The sequence below is a fragment of the Callospermophilus lateralis genome, chromosome 3 (assembly GCF_048772815.1).
Source record: "Callospermophilus lateralis isolate mCalLat2 chromosome 3, mCalLat2.hap1, whole genome shotgun sequence".
NCBI lineage: Eukaryota > Metazoa > Chordata > Mammalia > Rodentia > Sciuridae > Callospermophilus > Callospermophilus lateralis.
This window is the reverse complement of record NC_135307.1, coordinates 154898121-154919072: the sequence shown is the minus strand read 5'-3', so window position 1 is coordinate 154919072 and position 20952 is coordinate 154898121. Positions and strand designations below refer to the sequence as shown.

General features: G+C 37.2%; 1 protein-coding gene across 5 annotated transcripts in view; it reads right to left on the bottom strand.

The window, feature by feature from the left end:
* Window positions 1-20952, bottom strand: part of Ralgapa2 (Ral GTPase activating protein catalytic subunit alpha 2) — a 325597-nt gene that overhangs the window by 264761 nt on the left and 39884 nt on the right. For all 5 annotated transcript variants that reach the window (XM_076851458.2, XM_076851460.2, XM_076851457.2 and 2 more), the window contains exon 4: window positions 7108-7165. In XM_076851458.2, the coding sequence (XP_076707573.2) occupies window positions 7108-7165 (58 nt within the window). The remainder of the gene's footprint in view (window positions 1-7107; window positions 7166-20952) is intronic.

Sequence of the window (20952 nt, the reverse complement as noted above, 5' to 3'; positions counted from 1 at the left end):
CTAGCCACAGCCTTTAAGATGACCACAACCAGGATGAGAAGGCCAGAAATCAAAAAAGCCAGATGCTGGCACAGGCTCTATGGGGACTACCCCACAGACTCCTTCATTTTTGGCCAAATGCCCACCATCCAAGATGACCCCTGGGCCCTGTTTTAAGTGTGGGACACAGGGACACTGGGCATGAGTGCCCAAGTCCCAGGCCACCTATACGTCCACACCCTAAATGTTAATTAAGGGGTCACTGGGTCATGGACTTCCCCGGCTCCAGCCGGATCCACTCCAAGCCCAGACCTGGACCTTTTGGGGCTGGCAACGGATGACTGAAGGGGCCTTGGGACTCTCTCCCCGACAACCACCGTCACCTTTCAGGTGCCCAGGTTCACTATTATGGTTGTTGAACGCCTAATTAACTTCCTTCTAGACACAGGGGCCACTTATTCAGTCTTGAGGGAGTTTTGGGGACATATTGTTCCATCCTGTTCCCCCATTGTCGGGGTAGGAGGACAAACAATCCTTACCCTTAAAACCCCCATGCTCTCTTGTAGGTTTTACCACCAGCCTTTCTCCCTCCAGTTTTTGGTAATGTCCCAATGCCCCATTCCCCTACTGGGAAAGGACATCTTAGCCAAATTCCATGCCTCCATCACATTCCATCCCAGCTTTTATTTTATCCTCACCCTTGCAGAAGCAACCCACACATCGAAAGGCTCTCCTTCTTCTCTCCCTCTGGATGTAAATCCTCAAGTTTGGGATATTTCCACCCCCTCTCTGGCTCACTGTGTCCCTGTCAGAATTCATCTTAAGTACCCTCAGCATTTCCTTTGTGAACCTCAATACCCTCTTACAACTAGCAATATTCAGGGCCTTCAGCCCATTATTAAGGACATAAGGCACAAGGACTTAAGACCTACCCACACCCTTAGAACACTCCAATCTCAGCCATAAAGAAACCTAATGGACAGTACTGCCTTGTATAAGACCTACGAATCATTAATGAGGCAGTTATTCCCACCTAACCGGTGGTTCCCAACCCTTACACTTCTTTCTCATATTCCCCCTTCAACCACTCACTTTACTGTCCTGGATCTTTTATTTTTTTAATATTTATTTTTTAGGTATAGATGGACACAACACAATGATGTGGTGCTCAGGATCGAACCCGGGTCCAGCCCGTGATAAGGGAGCGCTCTACCGCTGAGCCACAATCCCAACCCCTGTCCTGGATCTTAAAGATGCCTTCTTTACAGTGCTTCTCCATCCCGACTCTTATTACCTTTTTGCCTTCACATGGGAAGACCCTACATCCTTTAGGTCTCAACAGATGATATGAACAGTCCTACCTCAAGGCTTCAGAGACAAGCCTTGACACAGGATCTAACTGCTTATGACTTGGGGGATAGCACTCTCTTACAGTTGGATAGAAGCCTTCCCTAACTCAAGGGAAACTGACACTGTCACCTCCATCCTCATTGAGCAGATAATTCCCAGGTTCAGATTTCCCGCCTCCATCCAGTCAGATAACCGTTTGGCCTTCATTTCTCAGGTTGTTCAACTAGTCTCCAAAGGCCTCAACATCACTTGGAGGCTCCACATCACCCACCAGCCCCAATCCTTGGGTAAGATTGAGAGGGCTAACGGCATTCTCAAGGATCATCTCACTAAACTTGCTATTGAATTCAGGTTGTCCTGGCCCATCTCCTGCCATTGGCCCTCACCCAAATTTGGGAAACCCCTACAATCCCCTCAGGCCTTAGGCCCTTGGAGCTACTCTATGGGCGCCCTTTCTTAACCAACCAAAGCTTTCCAGTTACTCCTCCTCCCCTTGTGTCCTACGTGTCCTATCACACTTTTACACAAACTCCTAAGGGAACATGCAGACAGGTGTCTTCCTGCGCCATCCTTTACCTCTGTCCCAACACAACCAGAAACTGACGCAGTCTTACTTCTCAAGGTTTCTCGCCAACCCTCTCCTTCTTTCACTAATCATTAATCTCTCTCAAGCGTCTATCTCAACCCAAAGATGGTGCTTCTACAGACAAGCAACATGGAAGCAGGATGGCACCATCCGCTCTCAATTTATGGGTCAAAGCGATTGCTGTTCTACTGGCTGCAATCCAGCGGTCATCCTTAACATTAATGATTCAACCAGGCCATCTCGTCCCACTTATGTTCAGCAATACTATGCTTCATAGCAGACCAAACTGAGGAATCTTGTAAGCGCTGGCCTGACACCTATGGCGGTGCCCTTATAATTCATGCAAGAAAAGCTTCCTAGATAAGCCTTGCTATAAGAATCAAGCATACACTAAATTAACTATTTGGGACCCATGGGAGCCAAAATGGGCTTCTGGTGTTGATGGTAAATTTTATTCTTGGGGTTTTGCCAAGCACCCCTCAACCTCTATCATAAAGTCTCCTCACATTTAAGACTTGGCCGCTAGAGATACGCTTACCCTCCCCTTCCTCTCTCCAGCCCTGGGAGTCTCTGGCCCCTCCAGGAGAGGTCCCGAAAAACCTTGGCCAGGTCTTCCGTGACTCTGGCCCCATCCAGGTTGGGAGCCTCGACTGCCAGGATTTGGTGACAACCAATCTTTGCAGCTCAACTGCCTGATTTTTGGCTCTAGCAGGGATGCCCCTTTTACCAATAAATCAGTTCCTTCCCCCTCTCCCTTATACTACATTTGTCCTCTCTGCTGGTCGACTCTCCCTTACAATGCCTTTTAGACAACCTCAAAACCCTCTCCTTGACACCAGGCATCAATATACAAGTGTTCCCTCAAATTCACATAACCATCCAGGAGCAAGAAAAGGAACTCTAACACCAACTGGATGCAGTTGCCCATCCTAAAGCTGACCCTTTCTCATAGATGGCCCTAATACATCAGGGCCTTCAGCTTCTCAATCCAAAGTTAATAACATTTCAGACTGTTTCAAGTACTTTTTTGTAATTCATCAGGGAATTTCCCTTGCTGCTACACTGCCTCTGGTTCAGCACCCTGTGACCAGATTGTTCGAATTTCTTCCCCAAACTTTCCTCTGCCAAGGTTCTTTTTCTAGTGCAATGGTACACTAACAAAAATCTAAGCCTCAACATGCCCTTTGCTTTTTGTGTTCCTTCCACTATGCTCCCTCAATTAAATCTGTACAGTGAGGCTGAATTAACATGGCTTGTTACTACCTCCCTTTCCAGGACAAGAAGGGCCATCTTTCTAGCCTTTAAAGCTCCACATTTCACACCTGAAGATTCCTTCCCCGCTTCCCAAGGAAGACTTTCCTCAACCCAAGAAACCCTCACAACAACACGCCTCACTCTAGTTCCACCCATCTCTTTGCCACCCTCCTAGCATCCACTTCCCTCACCCCTACTTCGTCTGCTTCATCAGACATCCAAGATTGCCCCAATAATTGGGATTTTCTTGTTTGTGCCTTTCTACCATGTATCATAAATTCCTGCAGAATCAAAAATAGGCAAAATATCTAATCAGACCTTTAACCAGCTTCTCCTCAGGGATCACCAGCTACTTGCTACGTCGGTGGACACCTGTCCCTTATGTGAAGGCCTCACCAATGGCTGACGGCACTTCACCATCGTGGATATGGAGCTACAAAATGGAAACACGACTGGGGAAACTCACTAGCCTGTCACCCAGTGTTTCTAGGCCCATTTGCATTCGTGTGCCTCCTCCTGACTGCTGGTCTTTTCTCAGCCAGTCCCTCTCAGTGGACCTCTGGCCAGAAGCTCCTCTTCCTTCTTCTTGCCTTCAGGGACAAGGATTGGATCGAGACTATCCATGACCTACGGCTTCGAGGAACTTTCATCAATCAGCCCCAAGGAAATTCACATCTTCAGTGCCCTGGCCTTTACAGCTATGCTTCTCTTGTCCCTGCACCCTGACCACTCATCCCTTCCTTCACACTCTTTGTCCCTCTCTAGCAGGAAGCAGCCAGAGGATCTCATTGCCCTGCTCCCAACATAAAAACAAAAAGGATGGAATGTTGGGTGTGTGGGAGACTCCCTGCTGAAGTTAAGTTTCCATCTCAGAAAGAACATCACAGAATCTTTTACCCCTCCCCCTCCTCTCTGAAGAGCACCAAATTCAAAGGTTTCCTTGACCAATCCCCACAAGATACAGTGTCCGCTCACTGTTCCTGAGTCACCCTTGGAATATCTGCTGATTGTGAGATATTGTTTCTGCTTCCATGACTATGCACACATTATAGCCCATCCAGAAGGCCTCTTCTATGCTATTCAATACTTAACCTGCTCATCTTTCAAGGTTCCAAAAGAAGTTACCTGTTGTGAAGTCTCCCTCGATTCCTGGCAATCAGCACTCGCTGTGTCCCCTATGCAATCCTTCTTAAGCAGAAGCTTGTAAGCACACACCCTCTGCCCTCTTCCTCTTCTTTCTCTCCTTTCTCTTTCTCTCTGCCCTCCTCCTCTCCTCTTTGCCTCTCCTTTTCTTCCCCTTTGGGCAGCCCCCCAATAAAATCTCTGTCTTGGGTGAGTCATTCGCCTTTCAGGTGTTTCCTTATAGCTTCTTAGTTTCTACAATGAACTCAGTCAAGAACTCGAGTGACAAATAGTAACAGTATTCATAACTCCAAATAAACTAAAAAGAAGACAAGAGGTACAGTACAGTATGGAATACAAATGTGTGCAATGACAATTATCAACAATTTCAAAATTGACAAATTATCAACAATTTCAAAAAAAATTTGAAATTACTGATCTCAACAATTTAAAAATCTAAAAGGTTGTGAAAACAAAAGCTTTTTTGTGTAAGTCCTAGTGGGAATAACATGATCTGAACTATGTTGATAACACCTAAGACTCCTTCTCCACTGATGGTTACTACTCATATCTTAAGTTCCACAATTAAAAACTCACTTGGTTAGAAACTGCTGCCCAGATTCCTGGGGTGTTATATACAGACATTACACTATGTTGATGTTCTAAATGGTTTGTTACATTGTACATCAATGTACATGTTGCTATTCTAAAATATGAAAGTCTTCAAAGCACAGCTAGCCTGAAGATCAATATAAAAGAAATGCAGACCTATATAAACATCAATTTTTACCCAACTTGATTAATAATGCTAAATTGTATTTATCTGAAAAGATTCTATTTGACTCAAGCATTAAATATATAAGCACCAATAATAAATAAGGATGGTTTTATATGCTATTTATATGCAAATGCTCCTACTTCAGCATTCTGAAATATGACTCAGTCTGACCGCTTTATAGAGACATCTTATTCTACCTACCAGGTAAATAACATATACTGCTATTACATGGCTCAGGAGACTAATACTTTGAAATCCCAATCAAAGACTCTGAGGTCTTCCTGATAAGATGCCACCAAACTAGGTAAAAACCTACTTGTGCCAGTAATTTTAACCAGTTTTTGTGATATTGGGCAGAATTAAAGTAATATCACACACTGCCTACTAGATGTATAAAGTTTCCCAACACAAATGCAAATTAGTTTTCACATAGTTCTAATAAGTTTATTCATGCTGAGGGGAGTCCACTAATCTTCAGACATTCTAAAGTGCTTTCTGAAGAAAATTAGTATGGTTTTCATACAAATGATATAAACAAAATTAAAGAAGGATTATATCTAGCACAGATTAAAAATACTTCGTGCAGTTATTTCTCTTTGTCATTTACTTCTACTATACTTTGAAGCATTACAAATCCCCATGATGTCTCTTTAGATTATACTTTGCATTTAAATTTTTTATCTATTAATTTAAATTCACAAGCTCAAAGTTTGAACTAAGCAGAAATACTATGAACAACTATCTAAGATTTAAAGGAAAACTTTCTTTTGTTTCTTTGAAAGAGTTAAAAATCAAAAAACTTTCTTTAATGATTTATTCATTCAGTTCCATAGATGTATTACTATATATACTTTTTTTCCTTTAGATTTATAATGTATAACTTCAAATATGTTCAATTTCTATAAAAGTCAGGTCAACATTTTTTTTTCAACATTTAGGATTCTGAATTTTGGAATTTCTGCTTATTATGAGATATTGTTTCTGCTTCCGTGACTATGCACACATTATAGTCCATCCAGAAGGCCTCTTCTATGCTTTTCAATACTTAACCTGCTTATCTTTCAAGGTTCCGAAAGAAGTTACCTGTTGTGAAGCTTCCCTAAATTCCTCTAAATAATTATCCTACTTTTCTTCTTTGCTCCCATTATACTTCTTTCATAGTGACAATTACACTGCAATTATTTTTCTCATTTATCCACTCACAGGATAATAGGCCCATAAGATACAAGAATGAGGAGATATTCTTTGTTTCTGTGTCAAAACTTCATACCAACTATCTCCCTCAATAAACATCTGAATGAATGAATGAATGAATGAATGAATGATCAACAGAGTTAGATTCCATTATGAGGTTCATGATCTCCTCCAATATGACATCTGGTAAGGAAGAAAAATTGTAGGAAATGCTAGTCTCTTGAAAGGCAGAAGAACTGAAGCAGACAGTCTTTAAAACAGAAGGCAGAATTAACAATTAACCCCAGACGGGCTGTGCATATTAAATTAAGATGAGATGTTGTTAGATATTAAAAGCTACACAGAAAGGGCAGCCATGGTAACTTGCTTTATTTCAAGTTTCCTCTCACTATCACATCCTAAAGCATTCTAACAGACAATTTTGAGTCAATGGTATAGGTTATAGAACAATAGAATTTTGCAAGAAGATATAAAATTATTTTAGAATACTCTAGATCAGTGTTTCTCAATCTTCATGTACACAAGAATCCCATTAGGATCCTTGTTAAAAATATAAATGATCATGTTCAGTAGGTCTAGTTGGGGTCTGAGATTCTGCATACCTATCAAGCTCCCAGAGGAAGTCTGATGCCAATCCATGGGACACACTTTAAAGGGCACTTTTAGAATAAGAGACATTTTCCTTCAAAGTCCATGTCAGACTTGTCTTGGGTTTTAACTGTTAAACCCTTATCAATAATCCTTGCTATAAGCTGTCTTAATGGTATTCATTATATAAATAATTACTGAAAATTCCACTAAAAGAAATAAATATTACTGAAAAGCTTTTAAATTTCTTTCTTACCTATACTCTGGTAATGCCATCGAAAGAAAATTCGCTCAGGTAGAAACTGCAGTATTTTCTATAAAATAAAAAAATAAAGTATAAAGAAAATAAACCATGAAATTTTGTATTCTTGTGTTAAGCCTATATTACCTGCTATTTTTAAGTTTCAGAAAAGAAAAGGAAAAGTATTTAACATAAATATTGCACTTTATTCCATATTTCTATGGTAGTTTCTTTTACTTGCCCTAGGCAAGTTTCTTTCTCTGAATGTTTTGAGAGACTATTATCCCAAGTTTAACTCCCCAACAAGGTCAAAGAAAAAAACTTAATCACTCTGTCTTTATTAAATGACAGTCATAGCTTAAATATTAAAAGAATATTTTCCCAAATGACAGAATTCCCAGGTTTCTTCTTTTTCACCTTCTCCTTCTAATTTTCATCATAATTATCATTAGTCAAAAACAGAGCTGGGAAGAAAGAGGAACAAAAAGAAGATTAAAAAAAATTCAGTAGAAAAAAAAAACTGAAACTGGTGGCAAAATTTCATAATATTAACAGCATAAAAATAAGTCTTAGCATCATAGTTACGCATGTCCTCATTGGTAGATAAAGAAAAAAATCTATGATATACACAATTATTTGGCCATTAAAAGTAGCTCCCTATTCCTCCAAAATCCCTAACTAATGAGAATAACTTTTTCCCTCATTCCACAACAAATTCTGTCAAATTATTCTAGGGTAATAAAGTTCTTGTTCTTTAGCTTTAACTACTTTTCTAAAAAATATAGAAAATCCAAAACTGGTCAAAATACCTTCCTTGGTATTGATAATACATTTCTATTTTACTCTGAAATTAGTAAAGAAAACTAAAAAAGGTACACTCGTACATTGCTGGCGGGACTGCAAATTGGTACAACTACTCTGAAAGCAGTATGGAGATTCCTCAGAAAACTTGGAATGGAACCAGCATTTGACCCAGTTATCCCACTCCTTGTCATATAACCAAAGGACTTAAAATCAGCGTACTGACCACATCAATGTTTATAGCAGCTCAATTCACAATAGCTAAGCTATGGAACCAACCTAGGTGCCCTTCAACAGATGAGTGGATAAAGAAAATGTGGAACAATGGACTATTACTTGGCCATAAAGAAGAATGAAATTATGGTATTTGCCAGTATATGGATGAAACTGGAGACTATCATACTAAATGAAATAATCCAATCCCAAAAAAACAAAGGCCAAATTTTCTGATATGTGGATGCTAACACATAACAAGCGGAAGAGTAGGAAGAACATTAAGTTCAATAGATAGACAAAGGGGAAGAAAAGGAAGGGAGGAGTGATAGGAACAGGAAAGACAGTAGAATAACTAGATGTAACTTTCCTATGTTCTTATATGAATACACAATTAGTGTAACTCCACATCATATACAACCACAAAAATGGAAAATTATACTCCATGAATGTATATGTCAAAATACATTCTGTCATTATAACTAAAAAGAACAAATAAAAAAGAAAAAAAAAGAAAATCTCCCTTCTAGGTTTAACTAGCCTACTATTCTAACAGATCAAAAAATAATGTGATATAATATCCAGATCTCCTGGGTAAGTATGTTTTTAGGTAGGTAATGAACTGCTTTCTCCCTTTCAGCCAGCTTGAGTTTTTGTTTTGTTTCCTTGTTTGTCCAAGTGGGTCAGTTAAAATATGACACATCTATTTGTTTCATTTGTTCCCAATGAACAACAAAGGAATATATACAAACTTCTGAGAAAAGCCTCAACAGGTAAATTTCTATCAAACATAAGTGAACATAAATAACAGGGACTTTTCTTTTATCCTGTACCACTTTTCCACTCATATCCCTACACAGGTGTTATCTCCTTGCCATTCAAGTCTCACTTCAAGTGTCACCTCCTCATGAGGCTTTTCTGAGAACTCTATCTAGTGGAACCTGGCCCTGTTCCCACACCTCCAGGGCTTTCTCCTTTATCTGTCCTGTCCTCTTCATAGTCCTCCTCCTTAGGTGAAAGGATCATACTGATTTACCCATTTTAAGATCACATGCCCTCCACCAAAAGTGTAATAAGCTCCAAGAGAATAACACTTTTGTTGTTCCCTGATGCACTGCCAGCACCTAGAGTATCTTTGACTGGTATACAGGCATACTCAGTGAATGCTCAGGAAATAAATTTTGAATTCTTTTTTCTTATGAAATATTAAAATTTGTAGGTAATCAAACCTATGTTCACATCAACATGGCATTTGTCCCATCTTTCTTTAAATATCATTGAGTTAAAGACATTTAACTCTAAAATTAGTAAAAAAAAAAAAAAAAAAAAAAAAAAAAACCTAAAAAATAAAGCTGTAAATTTAAAATAACTGCTCTTCCAAGATGACAGACATAAAATATAAATGTCCTTAGTTACATAACCTGTTATAAATTCTTCCCATCTATAAAGGTAAAAATGCAATACAAACCATATCAAAGATTATTTGATTATATAAAGCAGTAAACAGCTGATCACATACTAAAAAATCACTAAGAAGTTCTCTCCGTTCTCTTTTTTGAATGGGAAAGCCTTCATTTAGACTGTCTTTAGAACATTTTGGTTTTTATTTTTTACTATTTCAAAATTAATTTATTTTTAATTTAAATTTGCTATTAATCAACAATAATTGTATTTATTGGGTCACAAGGTGGTGTGCTTTTTCATTTATTTATTTGTTTGTTTTTGCAGTACTAGAGACTGAATTCAGGTTCTTGCACATGCTAGGCAAATGCTTTACCATTTAGCTACATATCCTCCCCTCAAAGTGATATGCTGAGGTACGGACATTTTGTGGAATGATTGCAACAAGCTAATTAAATATCCATCACCTCACATATTTGTTATTTGTGTTGACAACACTTAAAATATATTCTATTACCAATTTGAAATATAAAATGCATTACTATTAAGTATGATCACCATGCTCAAATCATATTCTTCCTGTTTAATTGAAACTTCAAACCCTCTGAACAACAAGTCTCCTTTCTCTACCCATCCCCTACCCCTGAGTCTCTAAAAAACTGCCATTCTATTCTCTGCTTTTTTAAGTTTGACTTTCTTAGATTCTATAAATAGAAGAGATCCTTTGGTATTTGTCTGGAAGTACAAACATAAAACAAACTTGAATAAAAAAGTAGTCTCACAATTGTTAGGCAAGCGAGAAAATACCATTCACAAAACAAAGCAAAAAGCCTTGACAGAAATTTCTAAGAGGTAATACAGAAGTGAGGGCAAAGTGCCTCATCTCAGAAGGGCTTCATGAACTGTTTCCTGGAAGAAAGCAGTGGAGACTTAGAGGATGAATCATCTTAGCCTACTGGAGAATAGGGATAGAGGAAGAGAATTGGAAGTGACAAAAGGCAAAAAACCCTGAGTGCCTTAAAGTAACAATATCATCTCACTCCAGTCAGAATGGCAGCTATGGCATGTGTCCCATCTTTCTTTAAATATGAGAATGTGGGGGAAAAGGCACACTCATACACTGCTGGTGGGACTGCAAATTGGTGCAGCCAATATGGAAAGCAGTATGGAGATTCTTTGGAAAACTGGAAATGGAACCACCATTTGACCCAGCTATCCCTCTCCTCAGACTATACCCAAAGGACTTAAAAACAACATACTACAGGTACACAGCCACATTGATGCTTATTGCAGCACAATTCACAATAGCTAAACTGTGGAACCAACCTAGATGCCCTTCAGTAGTTGAATGGATAAAAAAAAATGTGGCATATATACACTGAATATTACTCAGCAATAAAAGAGAATAAAATCATGGTATTTGCAGATAAATGGATGGTGAAGAAGATAATGCCAAGTGAAGTTAGCCAATACCCCCCAAAAAACAAATGCCAAATGTTTTCTCTGATATAAGGTGACTAACTCATAGTGGGTAGGGAGAGGGAACAAGGGAGGAATAGACAAACTCTAGATAGGGCAGAGGAGTGGAGGGGAAGGGAGGAGGCAGGGGGTTAGCAATGATGGTGGAATGTGATGGACATTATTATCCAAAGTACATGTATGAAGACATGAATTGGTGTGAACACACTTTATATACAGAGATATGAAAAATTGTGCTCTATATACGTAATAAGAATTGTAATGCATTCCCCTTTCATGTATTTAAAAATAAAATCAATAAAAAAGTAACAAGAGCAGTAGGAGGGTCAGTGTGGCTGATGGATGAGTGAGAAGATAAGGAGACAGCATTAGGAAGGCAGGTGAAGCTGCAGGTTAATATTCTCACGGGAGCAGTGCAGCGTCCCTTAAAGGGTTCCAGCTGGAGGTAAATTTGAGATGGATGAGAAGAGAAGCAGAGATATCAATAAAGAAGCAATGGTAGTATTTCAGAGGAGAATGAAATGGTCTGTACCATTATATGCAAGATAAAGAGAGGCATATAATTAATAGTGATATTAGGAGGTAAAATTGTTAGCATGGCAGATAGAGTGGTTTGGGTAAATTCCAGATTAAGAATTACTCCCACGGTATGATAAAAGGCAATGCTTTTATTCAAGACATCAAGTCCAAAAGGAATCTAACACTTGAGGAGAATAAGCATGTCAAATTAAAGCATCCTAGAACTGGGGCACCAATGGATCTAAATGTAGTCTCTCCTCTAGGCAACTGGAGGGTCTAGAGGACAGGAGCAGAATGTGATGGCAATGAGGCTGTTACTGGCTAAAAAATGTGTATAAATGAAAGTCACTGGGAGAGAGCTTAAAATGAGAAAACAAGATGAATCCCTGGAGATATCAACACATTGAGGGAGTTCTGCTAAGAAGGTAAGGATGAAGGTATAGCAGGAGCTAAATACAAATGTGCAAAAATCAAAGAAGACACCTTTGAGGCACCAGCTACTTATATGTTTATTTATTTTAAAGATCAGAAATACTTATGACTATACTCATGACTTTAAGAAAAAGTTAAAGAAAATGGATGCCAAATGATAAAATGACTTCAGTATTAAATCCAAGGAGCTCAAAATTCTTGCCTGGAGAAGTCACCATCTTTGTAAACCAGACAACAAGTGCCAGAGATGATATAATAAATTAATAAACAAATTATTAATAGCTTTTGCAAAGTAAGTTCTCTGGGAAACATGCTATGATGGAGTTAGTGACCAGAAATGGAAGGCCCTTGTACTCCTGCCTTTTCAATTGCTGGCTAAGGACCTCAGTAAGAGGATTATGATCAAGGCTGGAAAGTTAAAGGGGCTAGTAGCTAAAGGACATCAACTAATCCAGTCAATGCATAGCAAATTCTTTCTTGAAAGAAAATCTGAGCAGCATGTTTTTGTTTTCCATAATAATCTTCAAATTATTAATTGTGATATTCTTATAGTACTAAAAGGCTGAAGCACTAAGTGTACCTGACTTCAAGCCAGTACCTCTACTGGCCTATTTCTCATCAGCTGGCTGCTATCTCATGCAGATGGAAGCCTGGTGCCACCAAAGCCTTCCCATCTTTTTGCTGTGTCCTTCCCTGAAATTCCTCAGCCTGAGAAAATGACACAGCAGGGACTTGGTGTCCTACTTTCTCCTGTATTCTCCTTCAAAGAGACCTTGCACTCCACCTACACTACACCTCAGGACCATTTTCTGACTTCATCTTGCCACTAAACTAAAAAACTTTGTATAGAAGTTACCAAGAAAGTTAAAGAATCAGGGTAGATCTTATCTTGAATTAGATGAATATCTGACACACCCAGTGTTCTTCAAACTTTCAATTTAGTCAGAAAACCAATCTGGCACTGAATCATACTTTTCAGTTTTCCAAAACACATCATTATGTTTTTGACTTAAATTCTCCTTTGTTCATATACAACAACAAAAAAAACCCACCTTTTTTATTTTATAGGATCATATTTTATTGTTATCAATAATAACTAATGAAAATTAATATAAACAAAATTTAATCAAATACTAATAGTTTGGATTTTAATGCTACATTGATTCATTATATTTAGGGATTTGATTATACAACAGAAGCCAAACTTTAAGAACATTAAAGTGGAGTCTAAGTAATGAGCCATGTGAAGCTGAGAAGTAAACTTGGTTGGATGGGTGAAATAGTTTATAGATAATCTATTAATTCTATTTGATTAATAGTATTGTTTAGGTCTGAGGAGTCTTTACTAAGTTTTTGTCTGGATGACCTATTTATTGATGAGACAGGTGTTTTGAAATCACCTAGTATTATTTTATGGGGTTCTATCTGAATCTTCATATTGAGTGGGTTTATTTTATGTGTGTGTGTAAACTGCCATGTGGGGTATAAATACTTATAATCATTATATCCTGTTGTAGAATGAAGTGACTATCTTTGTCTCTTCAGATTAATTTTGGCTTGAAATTTACTTTCTTTTTTTTAACTTAGAAGAAAACCTTTTTAAAATCAGGAAATGAAACAATACAGCAGGATGATATAGATACTGTGAGTCTGCCACAAAAGTAGTCTCTAACTTATTCTGAGGTCAGGCTTATCATCATCATTACAACTTCTGGATAAAATTTTTCAGATTTACAAAATGGATGCACTTTACAGACACTAAAAAATGAACTCAATAAGGTTTGGATATAAAACATCATGCCCATATCTGAGCTACTAAAAATACTCTCAAATGGACAGAATCTTATACAGTAACTCAGAGGCTGACATAATACTCCTTCTGATGTTACCTTTTGTACCCAAATATTGCAAGGGCCATTTTTAATACAAGTCTATGAAGTCAATAAAAGTGAAGTCCAAAACAACTGTTTATGTCTAAGTAAGCCTGTTCCTCAGAAAGTCCCAGATGAAGGCTACCTTTACTGAGGCAAAAATAATCTGGTATTTCTTTTACTGTAGCTGATATTCTAAGCTACACTGCTGTGAATGCCACATAAGCTATTGACACCTTGTTTGTAGTTCCACTGGAGAATAAAAAAAATTCAAGAAAGCCACACAGTGTGAATAAATATTACTTTTCTGAAAAACACATGGCTCTATTTAATGCTCAGTGCTCAACTGCATCTATATGGTAATCCATTATAGTACACTCAAAATCGAAATTAGGTATTACTACTGATCAGCACATCAGGGAATCTGTCATTCTTTTAACTGATTATCCATAGCTCTTTTTTCTTCAGAACCTACTGCATGACCAGGAATAATGTGAAATGTAAACTGGAGTTTATACAAGATGCCACAGTGTACTTTAAAACGGTTGATCTTCATTAAATTTGTGTAGGAAACATTTTCCTTTCCAAATTATTACCAAATGATTGCAGCGTATCCCAGTGGATTCACATACTTGATTTCAATTTAACTTAGAAAGGCAGGACAGTGAAGAATGAGGAAAATATTAAATACTAATTTATGCAATATACTAAAATAATGACCAACTAAACCTGTTTTGTCTGAAAGTAGAGAAGTTGGGGAACAGCCTTTGACCAAATGAGCTGCATGACACATGGGGGCCAAATAAAGAAAATGTTGCCCTGGGAGAAAACAGAAAATTTGTTTTAGAAGAACAGAGTCTTACTTACTTGCCCTTTTGGGTAATAAGTATTCTGAAAGCTTAGGATTAGAACTGGGAGTAAAGTTCAAAGAAAGAACAGCATGAATGTGGATGCTACTAGTATAGTCTAGTTTCAAAAGGACCCATGTGCACAGAAGCATAACAGCATACACACTTCCATGGAGAACTTCAGAAAGGGCAATCCACTCTTCTGCATCTTGGTTTCTGGCTTCTCACTACTTAGTAAAAATGACTCAATTCATTGACATAGATAGAATATTTTCATTGAACTCTTGAGTCTCAAAATTTATTTGGAACTTTTATGTTCAAGTGAAATGGAACTAAAATGAAAGATTAAATAATCTTAAAAATAAAATGACTACATTTTTAGATAAAAATGTCATGTTTTTCTTCTCATACCAGCAATCCCTATCCAACTACTAACTGTCATGAATTAAGAGACGCTCCATCTTTTCACATCCTTAATGATCTTTGAGACCAAACTCAAATATCACCTCCTGGGAAGAGCCCACCTCAACCGGACCCTTTACCAGTATGCTTCTCAGTTGAATAGGCACAAGACCCACTCCATTAGATACTAGATCTAAATATTGGGTGCCAGGATCTGTATACACAAATAGATAAATAATTAGAAAAATCAAGATGACAAAAGGAATTTTGAAAGGAACTGTTCATGTTTAAGGAAGTTAGTTCTAAACAGCAGAAACAAAGAATCTGTTGAGTAGGTACATAGTAAAGATGACTGAGAATAGAAATGTGTCTCCAGACATTTACAGTAAATCTCAACAATGATTTGATCATTCAAGAGGCAATATTTTTTTGGATAATAATAAAATAAATAAAAACATTTCAAAAACTAAACTTAAGATACAAGGCAAAGTCCTCCAAAGAAAATATAACTTTTAAAAAGGCCTCTAATTTCTCCCTCCCATATCCTAAAAATCAACCAGTATTAAAATACTGGAAAACTTTATTAGTCAATGAAGACTCGAAGAAGCAAAGAATCCTATCTACAAGTGAAATACTTACAGAAATTACTGCTTGATAAAAGCACAGATGAAGCTGCAAAAAAAGCTGGGGGGTGAGAGTGACTTACAAGATCCTCTTCCCATAAAAGTGGAAAATGCCAAGAACAAGCCTTCAGTAAGTAAAGGAAACCTTCCCAAAGAGCAATGGGAATCTCTCCTCTGAAAGAAATTTGATAATTTTTTAGATTTCCTGATTTATGTTCTCAAAGGATTCAAGAGGATACAGATTCTTTTTAAAGATCCAGAAAAATAAAGGAAACACATGTATAAATAAGTAATACTATGAAATTAGGAAATATTATGTGAAGATGAAAAACCAAAGAAAGCATGAATCTAGATGGACTGTTGTTCCCAATGTTCCCCCCACACTGGGATACGGCACATCACAAGGCCTCCTTAGAATCAAATAAGATAAAAGAACTGAGAAAAATTCTTTAAAAATACAAAGCTTTAAATTCGTAAAATCAATATATGATTAAACATACTATATAAGCCTAATAGAAAATGTAGAATATTCACATCAAAGAACAAAAATCAGGCTGATCTCAGTCTTTTCCTCAGCAACAAGCTCCAAAGGACAGTGTGGTCAAGTGATCACTGTAGACAAGTCAAGTGGAATGGGCAGCAGAATACACAGATGCACCAGGAAAACGGCAGTCCCAAAGCCCATCAAGAACAACACAATTTATGATAAAGATATCTAAAGAATATTATAGCTATTTTGAGAAATAAATAAAATTCAGACTTTGGGGCACAAGGGAGAAGACAACTATTTGAAAATTATATACCCAGTTACATGTCTTTCAAGTAAAAAGAAAAAATTCTAGAATTAGAAGTACATGAGCCACATACTCCCTCCCTCTCAACATACCACATGATTTACATTTTAGCAAATATAGAGATTAATCAAAATAATCCAAAAGCAAGTAGGCAGTTGTACAGACACTGGGCTATATGTACTTAATTAGTGTTAATGTGTTTATAAAAATAGAGTAAATTTCCAAAACAACAAAAGAGAAATAACATTATAAAATTATTGTAATAATCTAGGTATATACTGATTAGAATAGCTAAGAAGTAAGAAATACAAAAGACATGTGGAATTAAAATAAAAGCATTAGACTATATCATCAAATGCTGCTTTATTCTTGACATAGTTCAGAAAAAAATGATTCACATAACTTTTGTTCATTTTAAGGATAATTGCCAGAATGAAAGAATATAGAAAGCATACCTTTCAAATTGTAAGGCATATTCCAAAAAGCACAAACTCAGCAAACTCTCACACACAAAAAAACAAAGTTAAAAGCCAAAACTATTGATTACCTCACACAAAAAGGTAATAAATCTAAGCTGGTCAAATTCCCCTACTAAAGACCAACTCCATTAGAACTGGCTTTCAAACATAGAAAAAATACAATAAAATACAGAAAATGATGTCTGAGGCACATAGGCACATGCATCCGCAATAAAGCAATGAATTAAATGCATACTGCAAATCGGTACAACCACTATGAAAAGCAGTATGAAGACATCTCAGAAAATTGGGAATGGAGCCACCATTTGACTCAGCTATTACACTCCTTGGTTTATACCCAAGGACTTAAAATTAGCATACTACAGTGATACAGCCACATCAATGTTTATAGCAGCTCAATTCACAATAGCTAGACTATAAAACCAACCTAGGTGTCCCTCAATAGATAAATGGATAAAGAAAATGTGGTTTATATACTCAATGGAATATTACTCAGCTTTAAATAAGAGTAAAATATGGAATCTGCGAGTAAATGGTTGGAGTTGGAGAATATTATCCTAAGTGAAATAAGCCAATCCCACAAAACCAAAGGCTGAATGTTTTCCCTAATATGCGGATGCTAATTCACAGTAAGGCAGGGGGCACTAGGGAAGAATAGAGTTACCTTAGATTAGGTAGAGGGAAGTGATGGGAGGGGAGGGGATGTGGTGATAGGAAAGATAGTAAAATGAAACAGACATTATTACTGTATGTATATATGTGAATGCATGACCAATATGATTCTGTAACATGTACACTCAGAAAAATGAGAAATTATATACCATCTATGTATATCAAAGTGCATAAATGCATTCTACTATCATGTATAAATAATTAAAACAAGTTAAATTTTTAAAAAACCTGGTTTTCCAACCCCTAAATCTTGCTCTCCTATAGCCTACTTGTTGCAGACAAAGTGACCTCTCCAACGTGATGGTCTCACCCAGATAATATCCTCTTCCTGCAGGACCAGATAGAAAGTCCTCCATCCTCCCCAACCTGGATCCAAGCCACCCTGCTCTCCTCCCCTCCCTTCTTCTCCAGCAAGATTCCTCCATATTGGAACAAAGAGAAATCTCTTGAAGGCCAATTTCTTAGTTTTGCTTATTGTATATGAGCTTGAATCCTTTTCAACTGTGGTTTATATCTCTGGTAATTTTGTTAGTACCTTGGAATGTAAAGTTGTGGGGGCAGTCCTGTCATGTGTAGATTGTTTGCACTAAACTTTGGATTGTTTGCACTAAATTTTTCTATGACTATTACTTGTTGAATCCTTGTGTTTTATGTTAGAATAAAAATTCTAGGAATAAAAAAATAAATGCATGAGTTGATTCACAGACTGCTATAATTTTCTCGATTTATTTAATTAATTAATAAACATTCTTACTAAGTGCCCATCGGTGCCAGGTACCATACAAGGGATGAGAGAGAGAGGAAGAGGGCAGTGGTGGAGATAAGACACTGTTCCTGCTCTAAACGTTACAGGCCCTAAGGGGAAAATGTGAGAAAATTAGCAAAGTCAGTATACACACAGAAAGCTAGGACAGAAAGGCCCACTTTTGAAGGATAAACAGTTTTGAATTGAATCTTGAGGGATACCTAAGGGTGAGTCCTCCAGACAAGGGCATTTTAGGCAAAAAAAAAAAAAAAAAGAAAAGAAAAGAAAAGAAAAGAAAGAAAGAAAAGAAAAGAAAAAAGGCCCTGCTTTTTGTCTGGTGAATCTTTGAGAAGTTGCTAAGGGAGACAGAAATAAAATAAGCCATAAGGAATTGAGAGGGAGGCAGAGGCTAAATCAGAAAGGGCCTTGAACCTGTAGTGGGAGTTCAATTTTTGTCCTAAAGGCAACAGAAACTAGAATTATATCACACAGAGACCATTCAAGATGGATGAGGGAGACAGAAGAGACAGAAGATCACAGCCTGGAGGCCAGTTAATAGAATACTCCAATCAGGGGAATGGGGTCTGAACAAAGGTGGAGGTAGAAGGCAGAAGATGTGTAGAACCACATGAGATGTGTAGAACCACAGAGTGGAGAAAATGCCATCAATATTGAATAAAATAAACAGATACAAGAAAACATTTTATTAAGTACTAAGATGCAATATTCAAAAGATTTTATTAGATATGAAAACTGCAATATTCAAAAACTTAGCAATATAGGCACCTGATAAATTCTAAGAGGTTATGTTTTTACTTTGCTTAAGATCTTGCAACTATCTAATCTCTTTTTGAAGAAAATTGAATTGCACTACTCTTCACATTTAATGAGAGAATATCCAGCAATCTTCACAAATCCTCAAATTAGAAGCATAAATACTACACAATAATCGGTGGGTTTTGCCCTAAAGAAAGCACCCACTACAACAGATCCAAGAGGATACTTCTTTCCACACAGACTCTCACCTAGGAGATTATAGTCATGGCTACATCTGCCACGCTATTCTTCATTTCACACAAGCTTCCATATTCTGGCTGAACACTACTGCATCTTTCAAATCTTTCTAATTTTGGTAACCTGCACAATGAATTGGCTGTAGTTTCTGTGCCAATTTAAGTTTGAAAGTTTAAGTTTACAAAAAGAAAAAAAAAATTCATTTCCAGAGAATTTCTGCATAAGTAACCAGAGAGAAATAACAAAAGCCCAGTGAAAGACCACTACCTGGTTTTCACCATCCCAGAAACTTAAAGGATTTACATGCCTGACTTAGTTCAACTAGAAAGTGTTGTACACCTGTAGGTCAACTCCCAACTGGCCTGTCAAGCTCACTCAGTGAATGCCCAAGGTCTCAAGGCTTCAGTCTAAGCTCTTCCTTTCTAACCTGTTCAGTGTCACAAGCTCATCAAACACTAGGTGTCACTCTGTAACAGCTACCATGCTACATATCCAAGCAGAAAACAAGTGATAGAAATTTTACCAGATGGCAAGTATTAATACCACTCCCTTCTATATGTATATAAAAAAATCAACTCATTCAAATTGTGTTGACACATTTAATTTTAATCAATTTAAAGGGAGAAAAATAAAAGCTCTTTACATCTTCTGTTTTTTTTTTTTTTAACAATACTTAACAATTTACTTTACTGTAAATTTTCCATATATTTAGCCTTGATGTGGTTTCCACCATCTGCCCTAAATGAATTCTTGGAAGCACTTGCTAGTACTATATTCTACAGGACCTCCTTTTCAGGGTGTCATTTACCAACAAGTCAAGTGGCATGTTACATGACAGGGGCCAGCATGCCAGGAAGCTTAGGGCACCTGTGCTGCAACAGGTAATCACAAGAATGTAATTTCAGACTTCCACAAACATCTTGTTTCCAGTTTCCCTTCCCCCAAGGTGAACTGAGTAATTCAGTATATCTCGTTGGGTCAATACCAAGTTTCTCACCTCTAAGTCTGGATGGATAAGGAAGACTGCAGTATTGAATATTAAGTTTGAAAGATAAATTATGCATTGAAAATGCTCCTTTTAAAACTCAGACACTTATACTATAATAAAAATTACTAACATACTACAATACGATAATCAATTTTTTACCATGAAAAATGTATTCAAAGAATCTCCCGCAAACACTCGACATTTTATTCTGTTTTCATTTTCCAGTTTATAGATATCACACACACTCCATGATCAAAAACAGACACAGAAATAAAAGATCCAGGCCTTGTGCTTTAGTATTTCCCCAGTACCTAGTACAGGGTGCAGCACTGAAGAGCAAAAACAGAACTAATTCACCACCACAGCAACACTTGAGACCAGTGGGAAAGGTCACAACTGGCCATAAGGCTGGCCCTCTATTGTAATCTCCGCAGATGAGACTTGAGGAGTATCTTAGGGTAGATCACACTAAGCCATAATAATAATGTTATTATTTAGGATTATTCCCAAAATAATTCAATGTCATCATAAACCACAAGTGTGACCAACATTATGAGAAAGGTCAGAACAATTATACCC